This window comes from Cydia strobilella, chromosome 6, assembly GCF_947568885.1.
Source record: "Cydia strobilella chromosome 6, ilCydStro3.1, whole genome shotgun sequence".
NCBI classification, from domain to species: Eukaryota; Metazoa; Arthropoda; class Insecta; order Lepidoptera; family Tortricidae; genus Cydia; species Cydia strobilella.
The window spans coordinates 5,642,016-5,657,783 of NC_086046.1; the positions used below are offsets into that span (position 1 = coordinate 5,642,016).

Genomic DNA, 15,768 nt, shown 5'->3' on the forward strand with positions numbered 1-15,768 from the left:
TGTAATGCTAGGTCTATGGTATAACATGAACCATATAAGGCAACAAATAACCCGACCAAATTACGTAGGTTGTTTTTGGTAGTATTTCGGTGTATGGTGGCGCCGCCTAATTACTGTTTTTTGATGGACACTTTTCATACATAGAGATTTGGCTCCTTTATATAGTCTCCATGCCCCGTACCCCATGGAAGTTTCATTAGCACCAAATAAAATAAAATAAAACTAAGAAAACAAAAATAATATCTATAGTTTGTCAGAGGACTGTCTCATTTCAAACAGAGAGAATCATACTATCTTTGTCCTACATTAGTATTAGCACCCGAAAGAAAAGGATGAGTATAGTTTTTTGTTCTTATTTACTGACAATACAAGACACATACAAGACAAAAAACTGGCCTAGCAACTTAAAAACGTAATTTGTCTGTGGATTACATACAAATTTTGTGCGGTTGGCACCTCTGATTGCTTTCGTTGACGGTTCATGTCAAAGAATATAATACTTGTTCAATGTTTTGTATAATCTGTATTCAAATTGTCAGACGCAACACGACGTGTATTCCTTGACTAGTGAAGGCCGTCATTTTGTATATTTGTGTGTATTGTCGGCAATTTTATGTGATTCATGATTAAAATGGCGAAATTGGTTGATATATACAACAGTGAAAAAGAACCCGTGATCAAGCGACGGCAGTTGCCGCTTACTATATATGATAATCTCACGGTAAGAAATATCTATACTTTGACACTAGTGCCGTGGTAGATTTATAATAATTAGTCATTGAATGTAAAAACAAAAAGAACGCTTAACTAGAATGATAAATATCTTAACACACAACGTATTTCGTCGATGGAACTTCGATTCAGCTTAAGATCGCAGTGATTACTTGCCGCAAAGAATCATTGATTTCTACCAAAAGGAGCATGACATTTCATAGTTGACCTTATTAAGCGATTTAATTCCTTTGTTGAACGTTAGCTATTGGTTGTTTGTATGTTTTCAGATGATCATGGACTTGAACACGATGGGCTTGATCTGCGACAACCCGCAGGTGAAGGGGCGCGAGTATGAGGAGTTCGTGCGCAAGTATAAAGTCCTCACGACAGAAGAACTGAAAGTGGCTCTCAGAGTCGATGCCTCGGATATATTTAACGTCTTAAATCAAAGCATTCCATGTGTTGGTTGCCGGAGAAGGTATAATTTTTCAAAGCCCATTTTGTCTAACTTTTTTACCAATGTTTTATTGGCGTGTTTTCTAGTTGTTTTAACTATGACTGCAAAATTTTGTACTAAGTTTAGCAAAGTCAGCATTTTAGAACTTAAAGCAATTTGTAACAGAATGTAACTTCCTAATGTGTGGAATTTAATGACCAAAGATCAAGTAACATATTAATTAAAAAGAAAATTGATAGATTCACTGTGGACTGAACTCACATTAATTGAAATATCAGTCAGATCAACAATAAACTCAGTTCTTGGTGCTAGCTTGACCCTCGGGGAATTTCCATTCCTTCTTAGCATCATGAAAGTAATCCTATTAAAAAAACCTTAAGCATGTACAAGTTGAGAGACAATGGCTAGACTAGACACAAAACCCTCTAAAAAGCCTTTGGAGTAGTTTTTTTTTTAGTTGCTATTTGAATCCTGCAAGCTGTCTATCTTTGACATTTAGCTGGAAATTAAGTATTTTTAAGTCTTGAGTGGTGTGATATCCTTTGACATGCCCATCAATTTCATAAAATCTTATATTTATTTTATACTAGCGTTTGCCCGCGATTTTGTCTGCGTGGTCTTAGTGACCGCAGCTAGAGTAACAATAGCGTAGTAGGAACTCAAAATATCTCAATGCTAAATTTCAACGAACTCTGTTCAGCAGTTTAAGCGTGAAGAGGTAACACACAAACAGACTTTCACGTTTATAATATTAGTATTGGTTAAGATCTTGAGGTGCTCTTCTCTTCAGCCTTGTAAAAGTTGTGTTAGGTAGTCTTAATCAGGATTCACAAGTAAGTTTGGGTGGTTCTCCATTATTTTATGATATTTGTCTAGGCTTTAGATAAATCGATGCATGTCGAGTGCTTACTCAACTTAATAATACATGAATGACCAGTATAAAAATAATTTCACTTACACTTAATTTGTTTAACTATTGAATTGTTCGTTTTTTTTAGTGTGGAACGCCTCTTTTACCAGTTGTCAAAATCAGGTCACCCTACACTGGACCCACTGATACTGGGATCCGATGAAATAATGACCATTAGAGAAGATAAGATCATCCATCCACAGTCACTCGCCACGCTGTTGAATGGGCACAGGTAAGTTAGCAGAACAGATACTGTCAAGTTTTATTATTTCACAGTACCTCGTCTTTGAGATATGGATTCATTCCATCCCTAAAGGGTCCTTATGCACATGGACCATAAGGACCTTTCTTTGATGGAAAGCCACATATTAAGGTGTAAGGAAGTTATTCTGGTACTGTAACCAGAATAACATGTTTTTTTTTTGTTAATATTACATTTATTACCCTTCATAATCTTGAAAATTATACCACTATGGTGGGTGTTTCAGGCTATTGAAGGAACTCCCATGTATTCAATGATATTTAATAGTAACACAGATGTCCATTTGCCATATTAATTGGATTAGCAAGATTAAGCCCTCATTTATTTAACCCATCTTAAGATGACCTATCTTTTTACTAGCATCATCAAATGAAACGTAGCTTTTCCAGTTTTCGACTCTTATTGATTTAATCACTAAATTTCCAGCTCATGGAAAAATAAAAAATCTCTCTCTCATAACGCGATATGGCGACTGTGCATGGGAGTCGATAGGTTAAACTTAAAAAGTAAACTTTACGTGTTTGTCCTCAGCAGCGGCATAGAATGCCTCGTGCTGCGCGGGGGCCGCTTCAAGAAGTCGCCGCGCTGCGCGCTGCACTCGCTGGAGGCAGGCTCGGCGCGCTGGGGCGCATGCGCGGGCTGGGGCTGGGGCGCGGGCCGCTGCGCGTGGCGCGCCGCCTGGGACGCCATGCGCGCGCCCGCCCGAGACCACGTCACGCTAGTGCACTTCGGCACGCTGCACGACACGCTGCACAACTACCTCCGCAAGCATCGCTTCTGCGCCGACTGCAAGACTAAGGTTAGCTAACGAGCCGTACTAACCCAGGGCGAGGAACCGGTATATTCTAATCATTCATTCAAAAATCATCAACCAGAGGAGTTTGTCTTACTGTACTTATATAAAATCTCATTTTGTTAACCCCTTTGACCCAGTGGCAAATTAACCACGTGGCAATAGTACAATAGTAGCAAATGCCACGGGCCCCGCGCGTTTGGGGGTCCCGCGCACCCGTGCATTGTGGCCGTAAAAAACCCCATGGGCCCCAACTTAGAATTTGCTACAGGCCCCGCGCTGGCTTTATCCGGCCCTGCTTTGACCGTCAAAGATGTCAACTGACGCGCACGGCTCCAGGCCAATATCATTCGTGCATTTCGTACTTCGACAAGGTTCACGATAACGCGCCGCGCACGGTTGGCGCGGCGTTCCAAGGATCAATATTTCCCTTCTCGAATGTAACTAGAAAATGTAATACATTTAAATGATAATTTTAATAACAAAACTTCCATGAGACAGACATATTGAATATATTAAGAACAGGTCACTCACGTATTCGACGTGTCGTTTTTCGACTTAAGGTACGTGAGTAACGTAACCCGTTCTATATTTAATACACATAAATGATAATTAAAAATCAAAGTAATATTCTTCTATAAACTGTCTGTAGTGTTTGTGTTTATAGCCGAGTTGCGTCACTGTTATCATTGTGATAAGCGTCGACACTAGAACTTATCTAAAAACTGCTTTCTTGCAAACAACAATGTTAAATTTGCACTATGGCAGTTTTTATCTTAGGAAACTACAAACGATTTTGGTTTGGTTTTATTGAGTTTAAATTGAATTTTGTTGACAACATACCTAATTACCTACAACACTCACTTGTAAACATGTGTCTAGTGCACCTTAATTTTTAACTAAGTTGAAATATCACCTACCGCATCTTTACCTTAGAGTTAGAGTAGTTAGACAGTCTAAAATCACAAAAGAATTGATAAATTTATGTCAATGTAGCACTCGTAAATAATGTCAATGACTTCTCTAGGTTCTAAGGGCATATCAATTGCTAGTGGAAGAGAAAGAACCCCAGAAGGAGAAGGGCTACGTGGGGGCACTGTACGGCGGCATCAAACGCTGCCTGCTCGACAAACATCTACACCTGCAGGCGAAGACCGAATATATTGCACGACTCATAACTCGTGCTGAACCGGAACTACTTGGCAACCACCGTGAGCGACACGCGAAGACCCTCGAGATTGCTCAGGAAGAGGTAATATACTAGTTTACAAAGGAACACTGTACGGCGGCATCAAACGCTGCCTTCTCGACAAACACCTACACCTGCAGCCCAAGACCGAATATATCGCAAGGCTTATTGCCCGCGCTGAACCGGAACTACTTGGCAACCACCGTGAGCCGCACGTACATATTAAGAGCAAATATTGTCGACAGTCTGTAGATAAATAAATAAAAATAAGGCTTGTGCTTTGGGTACTTAGACAACGATATATGTAATAAAAAATATTTATAAATACTTAAATACATAGAAAACACCCATGACTCAGGAACAAATATCTGTGCTCATCACACAAATAAGTTATTACCAGGATTTGAACCCGTTACCTTCGGCTTCATAGGCAGGGTCACTACCCACTAGGCCAGACAGGTCTTAGATCTGCAGATAAAGGCAAAATATGTGGCGGGAGAATGTTTTTGCCAACCCTCTAACTTCTTGAAAACCACGGACGGCATCCGACATAGCGCTGCAAGGCTGCAAGCGTTAAACTTCTTAATACATTGGATCCCCTATAATCCCTATATCTTATTTTGTCTCCTTCGCGAATCGGTGTTTCAGTTGTTTTATTCTGCTGTTCTCTTTTATTCATCAATCGTCTTCTCAGTTTTTTATACAAGTCGTCAAATCCCCCAGGTACTGATCTGCCTCGGCATATGCATCTACGAGCGGCTGCAGCGCATCTCCCTCCGGCTCCGCGAGGAGGAAGGCACGTGCCAGGCGCTCTGCGCCGTCGCCGTGGAGGCCCTGCACCGCAAGTTCGAGACGGCCGTCGAGCACAAGAGCGGCGTGTCCAAGCTGCAGCTGCTCTACGATGAGCTAGCTCAGGAGGAACTCACGCGCCGCCAGAGGAAGGAGCAGAAGAAACTGAAGCGTCGCAAGAAGAAGGAAAGGCAGGCGGTTGAGAGCAAGTGCAAGGTATGTACTTACTCTGACGGTACGAGTTGCCATTGCTACCAGCATGTAGATTATAGGTTGATGTGTTCTCGTCCTTATGTAAGCGTAATAGTTAATTTAAATGCTTGCCTAATCGCAGCAAGCCAAGATACTATTTCATGACATTCCTTGACCTTAATTCTTTGACCGGCAATGGCATCAAATGATTCACGCGGCGTCAGCGCAATATCATCCGTCGCGCATTCCGATAACAGTCACGATGACGCGCCGCGCACGACACGCGTTAGGAACGTACTGTGAATGTTCTGCAACTTGGCAAGTACGGCCATATTAGGTAATACATTCCTCACCTTCGTTTTTCCAAGAGTTGTTGAACCACGTAAGCCCTTTCTAGCACGAGTCATTTTGACGTAATGGTTAAGTCTAAAAAAATGTATTGTACCGGATTCCGAATCTTCATAATTCGTTTATTGTCTGTAGAACATAGTTATATCTCTCTCTCTTCCTCTTTAGCCTTTTTCTACCCTTTGGGTGTAGGCCTCCTTCATTTTGCGCCATTCGTCGCGGTTCTGTGCGACTTGGAGCCACTGTTTCCCCGCAGTCTTCTTGATGCCGTCGTCCCAACGCATCTGGAGTCTACTATGAGGACGCTCTTCCCCCCATGGTCGCCACTCGAGTAGTCGTTTGCTCCACGAATCGGTCTTTCGTGCTATATGACCAGCTCATTCCCACTTCAAATTGGCTACGCGTTTTATAACATCATTGACCTTGCTCTGTTGTCTCAGCCATTCATTTGTTTTAAATACGGTCTCTCAATGTGATCCCCACCAATTTTCTCTCTAACGCCCGCTGGGCAACGCTCAATTTACGTAGTATGTCTTTGGTGAAAACCCAGGTTTCAGCTCCATAAGTGAGAGCAGGCAAGATACATTGGTCAAATATGCGTGCTTTTTTTAGGTTCATTTTGAAGGCAAACTCGAGACGAGATTGGAATAGGCTGCCCAGGCTAGTCGTACGCGTCTGTTGATCTCATTGGTTTGGTTCTTTTTTCCAGTCACTATCTCTTGTCCCAAATACACGTATTTATCGACAGTTTCGATGGCGGTATGGTTAACTGTGATATTCGCCTTGACATCTTAGGCCAAGCAATAAGAAGGTATAGAGGGAAATGCAAGGAACACAATTTTTAACTTCGTAGCTTTGTTTGGACTAGTTAGGAGATGAACATATCAAGTCCCCGGCCGTAACCCTGGTGCTGGGGGGGAGGGGGGTTTGAAGGTTCCATTTTTCGGTTTTTCGATTATATCTCGGAAACTATGCGTCTGAGCGACTTGGCCACTTATACAAAATGAAAAGAGATTTAATTTGTTACAAGTTTTATTCAGTCAAGTTTTTCGATATCTTGTATAGTTTTTGAGATATCCACTCTTGAAGGTTTATTGAGGGCTCTCATTTTTATCTTGATTATCTACATCAGTAAAGCTGCTAGGCCGGGTTGGTAACGTTTTCGTATAAATCGGGGGTGCTGAATTCATTTATGGTATCAACATTGACACCATTCCGAAGTAAAAACATATAAACTTTAAACAAATAACTTTTTTTTTTAACTCCTCTTCACGCTTAAACCGCTGAACCGATTTAGTTGAAATTTGGTAAATAGGTGTTTTAAGTCCCGAGACAGGATATAATATAGTTTTTATCTCAAAAATCATACTTTGAAGGTGTGAAATTTGGTGTGAGGGGAATACAGCTTCTTCGCCGAAGTTGAATTCCTGAGGTTAATACTGTTTAAATTTAGGTTTGAAGTCATGTTTGGTATCATTATCAACTAAATCAAACACGTAGACCATCCCAAATATTATTTAAATAGGTTCAGCGGTTATTGATTCCCCATACCAATTTCCACCCCACTTTTCACACCCTTAAAAGATGGTTTTGGTTATAAAAAGTATAAAAACTATCCTATGTACTGTCCCGGGACTCAAACCATTTCTATACCAAATTTCAACGAAATCGGTTCGGCGGTTTAAGCGTAAAAAGGAATTTTATAAAAAATCGTTTTTTAAAATTTTGTTTTTACTTAGGAATGGTGTCAATGTTGATACCATAAATAAATTTAGCACCCCCGATTTATACGAAAACGATCCCAAACCCGGCCTAGCAGCTTCACTGATGTAGATAATCAAAATAAAAATGAGAGCCCTAAATAAACCTTGAAGAGCAGATATCTCAAAAACTATACAAGATATCGAAAAACTTGACTGAATAAAACTTGTAACAAATTAAATCTCTTTTCATTTTGTATAAGTGGCCAAGTCGCTTAGACGCATAGTTTCCGAGATATAATCGAAAAACCGAAAAATGGAACCTTCAAACCCCCCTCTCCCCCCAGCACCAGGGTTATGGCCGGGGACTTTTGATATGTTCACCTCCTAACTAGTCCAAACAAAGCTACGAAGTCAAAAATTGTGTTCCAAGCATTTCCCTCTATACCTTTTTTTGGGCATTTATTTCCTGTCCTATCTGTGTTGGTCATAACTTTTGTCTTGTCTAGATTCATTTCCAGGCCACACCGTATGGAAGCATCGCTGAGTTCTTGGATATATCTATGGTATATTATATACCATTGTAACATTTATAATATAGAATCACCATGGTCTTGCTATTAGGCATACAAACAGTCAAACTTAAAATAACTACTTATTACTACTTAAAACATAACTAACATGGGTCATGCAATATATTTACATATAAGTTAACAAAAGCGGTCTCATATTTAATATTACGCGATAATGTTAAAATTTGTCACATAGGTACACTTGAAGGGTTATTCCAAGGTTATTCCCACTAGTTACCACCAAGTTGTTACCAGTAGTAACTACTGGGATTTTTTTCCCCACCTTTTACCAAGCAGAGTTGGTGGTAACTACTGGCAATTATTTTTCCCAGATTTTTGTGCTAGATTCAAAAATTACTCATAAACCGCAAACATTTGTCCCTGTGATGCTGTGACATTTGTAGTTGGAACACTAAGATCTGGTACGTCCACGACAATTGCATCATTTTTGGTGTGTTATTTTTGTTTTATTGTATTGATCCTTTTACACATTGCAGTTTTTATTTCAACAGGAGGCCGATTCCGAGGAACCAGAAGAAAAGTGTCAATGCGAAGAATGCCTCATGGAGGAACGAGACACGCCGACTGATCTGTTATCCCCGCGCGACTACACCCAGTGCTACGAGGCCAGCGGCGACAGCTGCCAGTCCTGCCAGGACGACTCCAAGCGCCGCTCCCCCGTCAAAACCGGGAAGAAACGAGGCAAAAACGGGAACCTGTCCCCGACCGAGCATTCTCAAGATTACGGCTATTCTTCAGGCAACAATGGAGGCTGCTGTGAGACTATTTCAGGCTCGTCTTCGCTCATGAGCTCTCCAGAGGGCTCGGAGGTAGCCTGCTCGGAAGGGTTCTGCAACCATGAAAGAGGAGACTGCTTAGATATCAATAAGAACGATAAAACTTCATGCTCCGGTTTTCCACTGTCACTACAAGAAATGTTAATGGTAAGAATCAAATTAATGCTGCTTTAGTTTTTTTTTATACCACGTCGGTGGCAATCAAGCATACGGCCCGCCTGATGGTAAGCAGTTACCGTAGCCTATGGACGCCTGCAACACCGGAGATATTACACGCGCGTTGCCGACCCTTTAAAAACCTGTACACTCCTTTTTTGAAGAACCCCATACTGTAGCCCCTCGGGAAAACCTCGGCAGGGAGCTCATTCCACAGCCGAAGCGTACGCGGGAGGAATTTTTTATTTTATTATGAAAATGTAGTATCTGAGCAGAAATTTCAAGTGCGGAAATATTTTTGCTGATTTTTACAACAAGCTATCAGTTGTTACCTACAACTTAGAAGTCATACTGGAGATCTCTTTGACACAAGTTCCACATTACATTTTATTTTTGTGTTGAGTTTTTTGATTACTTTAAGAACCCATCAAATCAAATTGTTCACAGGAAACATGCTCTTCAGACGAGGAACAGGACACCAGTTATATTCCTATAGAAGAGGTGCTGGAATTCAAATCACGTCGAAACATAACAGAGAAAAGGCAGGAGTTGCGACAGAACCTCCGGCAGAAGTTCGCGCAGCTCTGCGTCAACCCCACGCCGCAGCCAGAGCCCGCCGAGCCGGCGCCACCCGCCCAGCGCGCCGCCCCACACCGCGCTGCTTGACTCCGAGCGCCGAGCGTACCATACTCATTTGACCTTCGAAGGCACAAACCTACCTATATCCGCTTAATTGTCTACTAAAAATGTCTTGCATGTGTAATATCCAGTTATTTGATAAAATGGCTATTGATTATCTATAGCTATGATTTATTCCAAACTATAGAAACTGCCATTTTTATTTTGATAATTTTTTAAACTTATTTTATTTCTGCCAATCATGTCTCATAGAATAGAAGGAAGCGTCCGAACACCATCTAATCACATCAGTCCGCTAGTAAATGCAAGACCCGGCTGCGAAGGCTCGTCAGGGTGCTTTTAGTTGAATTAAGATTCATATTTAGTGTCGCCCGATAGTCATTTGATTGTTGGTGGTGTTGAGCGCCACCTGTGATAAAATGTCTCGTTGGAAGAACTCAATAAATTGTGAATTAATCATCAGGATAATGCCCAGCATTTAAAAATAATTACTATATAAAATATTAGAATGCTTAGAAATATAATAAAGTAGCATTTTTTGATCAAACTATTTTATTTTCCATTGCTTTATGTAACTCAATGTTATAATGTGGTACATGATGAATAAAATATTGCTCGTTATCAGGAGTTAACTGAAAGCCAGCGTTTAGGATTTACCTTGGCAGTTTTGTCATTGTTATCAAATCAGAAATTTGTAACTCAGTTTTAAAATATATCAATTGTAATGCAAGAAATATGTGTTTTAATTTAGTTTCCATCCGACAGTACAGAGGAAAGGAAAGGAATAAGAATACCATTTAAATGTGTGATATAAATGCCTAATATAATATATTATTATTAATGCTTATCACTAGAACTTATCATAACTGAGCTATACAGAGTGTGGCATTTGTGCCTCCAAAGCCAAAGGAATTTTTTAGGGCTATTCTCTTTTCTGCTTGCCAAGGTTTAGATACCTTGGATACATAATTTAAGTCATCAACAGCATCATCCAAGTTCAAGGTTGGAGGTAATATTCCATGGTGGCAAGTGAGCACAGTAAAGACAGCTTCCAGATTGCCTGCTGCCCCCAGCAAGTGACCATGAGCACCCTTAGTAGATGATACAGAGATATTAGAGCTCTGCTTCTGGAATAGAGATTTGATTGCTGTCGATTCAATTCCATCACCAACAGGAGTGGATGTGGCATGAGCATTGATGTAAGTTATCTTTTCCTTGTCAATATTGCTGTCACGCAGAGCTCTACTCATAGATAACACTGCTCCGGTCCCGTCCTCTCTAGGAGTTGTTATATGGGAAGCGTCTCCTGATAAGCCATAGCCTAATATTTCCGCATACATTTTAGCATTTCGCTTAACAGCATGTTCATACTCTTCTAAGATTAATACAGCAGCACCTTCACCCATTACAAATCCATCTCTCTTTTTGTCAAATGGTCTTGAGGCTTGCTCGGGCATATCATTGAAGGCAGTACTGAGAGCTCGTAATCTACAAAAGCCAGCAATAGCTAAAGGACTAATACAGGACTCTGCTCCTCCGCACACCATCACATCAGCGTCTCCATTCCTGATAAACCGAAAAGCATCCCCTATTGAATGAGCACCTGTTGCACAAGCTGTTGAAACAGTATGGTTCGGGCCTCTGAGCCCATACTTTATACTTATGTGACCTGCTGCCATATTAGGTAATATTCTTGGTACAAAAAATGGGCTAACTTTATTGTAACCTAATTTTAGAGCATCATTTGTATCGCAAACGTCTTTCAAGTCTATCATTCCAATCCCTAATGCAACACCGGTGCTCTCCTTGTCTTCATCACACTCTGGTATCCATTTAGCATCTTTTAATGCTTCTGATGTAGCTAAAAGAGCTAAACAAGTAGCCGGAGCCATTGATCTTAAATTGGATTTAGATAGTGCCTTTGTAACATCATCACCTTCTTGCGTCGGTATTAGACCGGCAACTTTACAGGGTAATTTAGAGTATTCCTCCCCTTGAAGAGATACAACCCCACAGTGACCTTTTAAAAGATTATTCCATGCTAATTTCGTTCCACAACCTAGTGGGCTAACTACGCCTAGACCGGTAACCACGACTCTTCTTCGTGCATTTGAAGTTGCATATTTTCTTAACTGGTGAAAAAGCTTCATTTTCAATATATTTGACTATAATTAATTTTGACCAGCAATTCAGCAAACAACCATATGATTTGAGATTTGACAGGTCATAATGCTGACAGATAAGAAAACAACAACAAATTATCGACTTGCATAACGAATATCTTTCATGTTATTTTGTTGGTACTTCTGTATTTTAATATTTTTAATACGGTTTTAATAATGAGCTCCCGACTGTGAGTACTTGACTTTATCGCTGCTAAATATTGATCCAGTATCTGTCACTGTCCTCTCGGTCATTGACCTTACCACCTCACAAACTAAAAGTTCAAAATGTTTGCAATTTAAATTATTATTAATTATTTACCGGTAAAATACGTATCTGTGATAAATTGTGTATAAATAAAAATACATTAGAACAATGTTGGGTAAAAAACCAGTTTTGTTTACGGTAATTGTACTTACGGCAAGTTTTTTCTTTAGAACTCGTTTGGAGGAATTGTTTGAAAGTTGTAAAAGTTTACTTTTACCACATGAGAATAATATTGAAGGTATATTCTCGCCTGCACAATTAGCAGAATATAATGGATTAAAAAAAGATAAACTATATTTGGCTTTAATGGGTGTTATTTACGATGTGACGGAGGGTAAAAGGCATTACAGCAGCGATGCACCATATCATTACTTTGTGGGTAAGGTTATTTGTATTTACTTGAAAACCTGTTTAAATAGTTACATTATTTTGGCCCACTCTCCATATTATAATAATCAGCTGTACAAGTTTAAACAGTGATATGATTAATGGTATCCAACTTATGCTACAAAAGGTTGCTAAGGAACCCTTTCCATTCAGTCCAATCATTCAGGTGAATTTATGTTTCTTTTCTTGTGTTGCGGCACTTACTAAATCTGATAACTGCTCAGTTTAAATTCAAATAAAAGACATGATTTGTATGTTGTTCCTAGTTGCTATTTAACTCACCCAAATTGTGAGTTTTGGTAGTACATGCAATTATTTTTGATTATTCAGTTTGAATTAAAACTAAATAATCTTTTTATTGTTTTAGGAAAGGATGGCTCTCGAGCTTTTATAACAGGAGATTTTCAAGATGAGAGTGAAGACAAGGACAATGTGCTAACGCTGTCCTGTAATGAGTTGTTTAACTTGATCAACTGGAAGAATACCTTAAAAGAAAAATATACATCTGTAGGTTAGCAATGTTTTTTTTTTTGTAATAATAGTGAAGCCTGTTTCTTGAATTTAACACATCTTATGTTGCAGATGTGTAGCAAAGGCAAACTATATTTTTTTACATTTCATTATGGAGAAAATGCTTGTAAGACATAACTTGTACTATTTATGAAATCAACCCCAGGGTGGTTTTTTCTGATACTAATTCAAAGCTAGACTTTACAGTATTAGATTTCTTTAATATAAATTGAAAACAACATTATAATTTAGGTTAGGGTCTCATCCACAATGGAGACTATTTCCCCGTTACCACTGTAAATAGGCAATTTTATATTGTAAACTGTGCTTGGCCTAGACATGTATGATAATGTTTTATTTTTTAGTTCTTAACACGTTCACATACGGTTAGTGACGTCATGTGTCATAGGCCAAAGGAAACAAAAAACGTGTCCGCAAATGTGCTAAGATGTCAATCCAAGTGCTCTAGTTTGATTTCTTTGCAGGTTTACTGATTGGCAGATTTTATGATGAACAAGGAAGAAAAACAGAATATTCAAAATTATTTGATGGCAAAATAGATAAGTGCACAATAGAGAAGGAGATAGCTAAGAAGCAGGAGGCCAAGCTTCCGCCATGCAACATGGAGTGGACCTCCAGTGAAGGCACTCGGGTGTGGTGTACAAGGACTAGGTATTTTCATTGTTTACAGAATGCAGTTATGTGTAGGAATAAGATGGTGTTACATCTTGTTTTTTCTAATGTTGTACTGTGTGTCAAAATTGAAATCCACAATCGCCGGTTTGAAAATATATCAGTCGCATATTTTTAGATTTGGGCCCTGAGCTTATAACAGTTTGCCCAACTAGGCCATGGCCCCTTTTGATCCTAGAGTAAAATGCTCCTGGTTTTAAAATACCACTAAGTTTACTGTTTTATTCTACAGCGGTGGCATCTCAAGAGATTGGGCTGGTCTGCCACGCCAGCTCTACAGCCCTGGGTGTCAACAGCCTAGCTGCGTCTGTGTAAACCCCAAGGATGAACACTCATCTACACTTTTGAAGACATATGACAATTGCCTAGAAACATCATCCTCATGTTATGTTAAGAATTAACATTATAAGTAAATGGTGATAATAGTATTACAGTATTGGTTTTAAGGAATCTTAAATAAATTGTTTTATTTATTGAATTGGTGTAATTATTGGTTACTGATGAAGCTAACTTTATGGTTAACCTTTTGGACGTCAATGACCGATATGGACGCACCATAAGTTCAACGCCAAAGACCGATTAATTGGACATAGACCACAGATAAACATAGATCTACCTTAATTATGTGAAAAACTAATACTGATTTATAAAGCGGCTGAATGTTATAGTTGAGCTAAATATACTCACGACAGGCAGCACTTGACAGTTTTAATTGATAGTACTAGAGCCATCAAAAACAGCTACTATATGTGCGCCAGATCAAAATCATTACTTAAATTGACTTAGTTACAGTTAAAAATAAACATAACAAACAATAGTCTTCATAATACATTTAATGGCAAATTCTTGATTTACAATGTTGAACTTTCACATTAAGAATAGATTGATGGGATATTGGGATGATACCATAGGTAACATAATTATTAATTAATCGCCACATACTTCAGCAAGCAGCCTTGCAAGGAAACTGTCGCCCAAAGCAGCTTGGTTAGAGATGTGCCTTGCCCGAGGCATTGAGGCTGCAAATGTGTTTGCTTTGACCGTGGCACGTCTACACAGACCAAGCTGCTTCGTGCAGAAATTTCTATGTGGACTTGCCTAATTACAGCTTATCTGTAGTTTTATTAGTAATAATTGATTCTGTTTGTACTTCATCTAACTCCAAGCTATTAATAGTCTCTAAAAATACTTTCATTGGTATCTTCTTCCTGTTTAAGAATGCTTTGCTTCCCAATAACTTTTTGATTTTTGCTCTGCGCTTCTTTATTTTATCCTTCGTATACTGGTTTCCAAGCTGGAATGTTAGCAGTCTTTTCACCTTTCTTCCTCCAATAAAAGTTTCAGTCTCATTATTTGGTTTTGGATCCTCGTATATCGTTTCTAATGTTTGTGATAATGTTTTCACTTTTTTGTTAAGATAAAGGGCCTCAATTTGTTTGGGGTTTGCATTCTCTGTCATTATGTGGTGCTTGCGTGGCCTCATACTAACGCGTCTGTTAGACGGCTTGCTTAGTTCTGGAGTAAGCGATTTTCTCTTACGCAGCACACGTGCCGCAGATACTTGCGTTTCCCGCGAGCTTTCCTCGTCTACCTCCATAATATCTAACTTTGCCATTTCTGTCGGCAACTCACACGCTTCTCTGTAAACAATATAAGACGTGCAGTTGAAAGAAGCAAAATTTACAGCTTGTTGGAATTAACTTTCAAGTAAAACGAGTTTTAAATCTACTATACCAACCTTGATGATTCCATTTTGTGAGAAGGGCGTTATTCCATATTTATTATATTACACTATTAGTACTTATTCTTCCTAAATTATAGTTTTCATTCGGATATTTCAGATCTAATCAATCGATCGCAACAGCTACAAGCCACAATGATTTTCTATTAATCGAACGCTTAATTTTTGAACGTTTGATTTGATGATTTGACCATAGTTTGACAGACAGAATGTGAAAGGAAAACCACAGGTAACAGATGATAAGAATCACCTGCAATCTGCACTTCGAGCAAGTGCCAACATTACCAAACTAAATCTCTTCTAACGTTGAGTATACACTAGCGTAATCACACATGTGCCACCTGACACTCTTTGATAGAGAAAGATAGTCTTATTGCGATTGCTATAAGAGGAAAGAGAAAATAGTGCCATGCTTTGTCCTTATTACCGACCGGGTGGCATCATAGGTAGGAGGCGATGGCGAAATACCATGGCCAAAGAGTGTCAGGC

At 39.3% G+C, this 15,768-nt stretch overlaps 5 protein-coding genes across 7 annotated transcripts in view; 3 read left to right on the plus strand and 2 right to left on the minus strand.

Annotated features, from left to right (window-relative positions):
• Positions 1 to 11,725, minus strand: part of LOC134742391 (3-oxoacyl-[acyl-carrier-protein] synthase, mitochondrial) — a 68,423-nt gene extending 56,698 nt beyond the window's left edge. Inside the window, exon 1 of the mRNA XM_063675513.1 lies at positions 10,115 to 11,725. Coding sequence (XP_063531583.1) covers positions 10,379 to 11,668 — 1,290 coding nt within the window. The 5' untranslated portion in view covers positions 11,669 to 11,725 and the 3' untranslated portion in view covers positions 10,115 to 10,378. The remainder of the gene's footprint in view (positions 1 to 10,114) is intronic.
• Positions 1 to 15,768, plus strand: part of LOC134742379 (probable tRNA (uracil-O(2)-)-methyltransferase) — a 300,106-nt gene that overhangs the window by 62,469 nt on the left and 221,869 nt on the right. The gene's annotated exons all lie outside the window — the stretch shown is intronic.
• LOC134742376 (gametogenetin-binding protein 2-like) lies at positions 528 to 10,252 on the plus strand. The gene is made up of 8 exons (XM_063675484.1): positions 528 to 721; positions 1,002 to 1,192; positions 2,170 to 2,313; positions 2,875 to 3,142; positions 4,164 to 4,388; positions 5,049 to 5,330; positions 8,439 to 8,870; positions 9,327 to 10,252. The coding sequence occupies exons 1-8, from the start codon at positions 623 to 625 to the stop codon at positions 9,543 to 9,545; spliced, it is 1,860 nt and encodes a 619-aa protein (XP_063531554.1). The 5' UTR covers positions 528 to 622; the 3' UTR covers positions 9,546 to 10,252.
• Positions 11,928 to 14,016, plus strand: LOC134742540 (neuferricin homolog). 2 transcript variants are annotated; one of them, XM_063675758.1, is made up of 4 exons: positions 11,928 to 12,327; positions 12,703 to 12,846; positions 13,331 to 13,517; positions 13,771 to 14,016. In XM_063675758.1, the coding sequence occupies exons 1-4, from the start codon at positions 12,057 to 12,059 to the stop codon at positions 13,937 to 13,939; spliced, it is 771 nt and encodes a 256-aa protein (XP_063531828.1). In that variant the 5' UTR covers positions 11,928 to 12,056; the 3' UTR covers positions 13,940 to 14,016. The 2 variants fall into 2 exon arrangements, with proteins under 2 accessions (XP_063531828.1, XP_063531827.1); XM_063675757.1 differs by having other exon boundaries at positions 12,703 to 12,842; positions 13,315 to 13,517.
• LOC134742027 (uncharacterized) lies at positions 14,354 to 15,490 on the minus strand. Its single transcript, XM_063674947.1, has 2 exons — positions 15,277 to 15,490; positions 14,354 to 15,178 (listed from the first exon to the last, which is right to left on the minus strand). The coding sequence occupies exons 1-2, from the start codon at positions 15,288 to 15,290 to the stop codon at positions 14,641 to 14,643; spliced, it is 552 nt and encodes a 183-aa protein (XP_063531017.1). The 5' UTR covers positions 15,291 to 15,490; the 3' UTR covers positions 14,354 to 14,640.

Coding starts and splice junctions, on each gene's coding strand:
- LOC134742376 (XM_063675484.1), top strand. CDS start 623: ATGATTAAAATGGCGAAATTGGTTGATATATACAACAGTGAAAAAGAA. Junction 5,331..8,438: donor CGGTTGAGAGCAAGTGCAAG/GTATGTACTTAC, acceptor TTATTTCAACAG/GAGGCCGATTCCGAGGAACC. Junction 8,871..9,326: donor CACTACAAGAAATGTTAATG/GTAAGAATCAAA, acceptor AATTGTTCACAG/GAAACATGCTCTTCAGACGA.
- LOC134742540 (XM_063675757.1), top strand. CDS start 12,057: ATGTTGGGTAAAAAACCAGTTTTGTTTACGGTAATTGTACTTACGGCA. Junction 12,843..13,314: donor TAAAAGAAAAATATACATCT/GTAGGTTAGCAA, acceptor CAAGTGCTCTAG/TTTGATTTCTTTGCAGGTTT. Junction 13,518..13,770: donor GTGTGGTGTACAAGGACTAG/GTATTTTCATTG, acceptor TTTATTCTACAG/CGGTGGCATCTCAAGAGATT.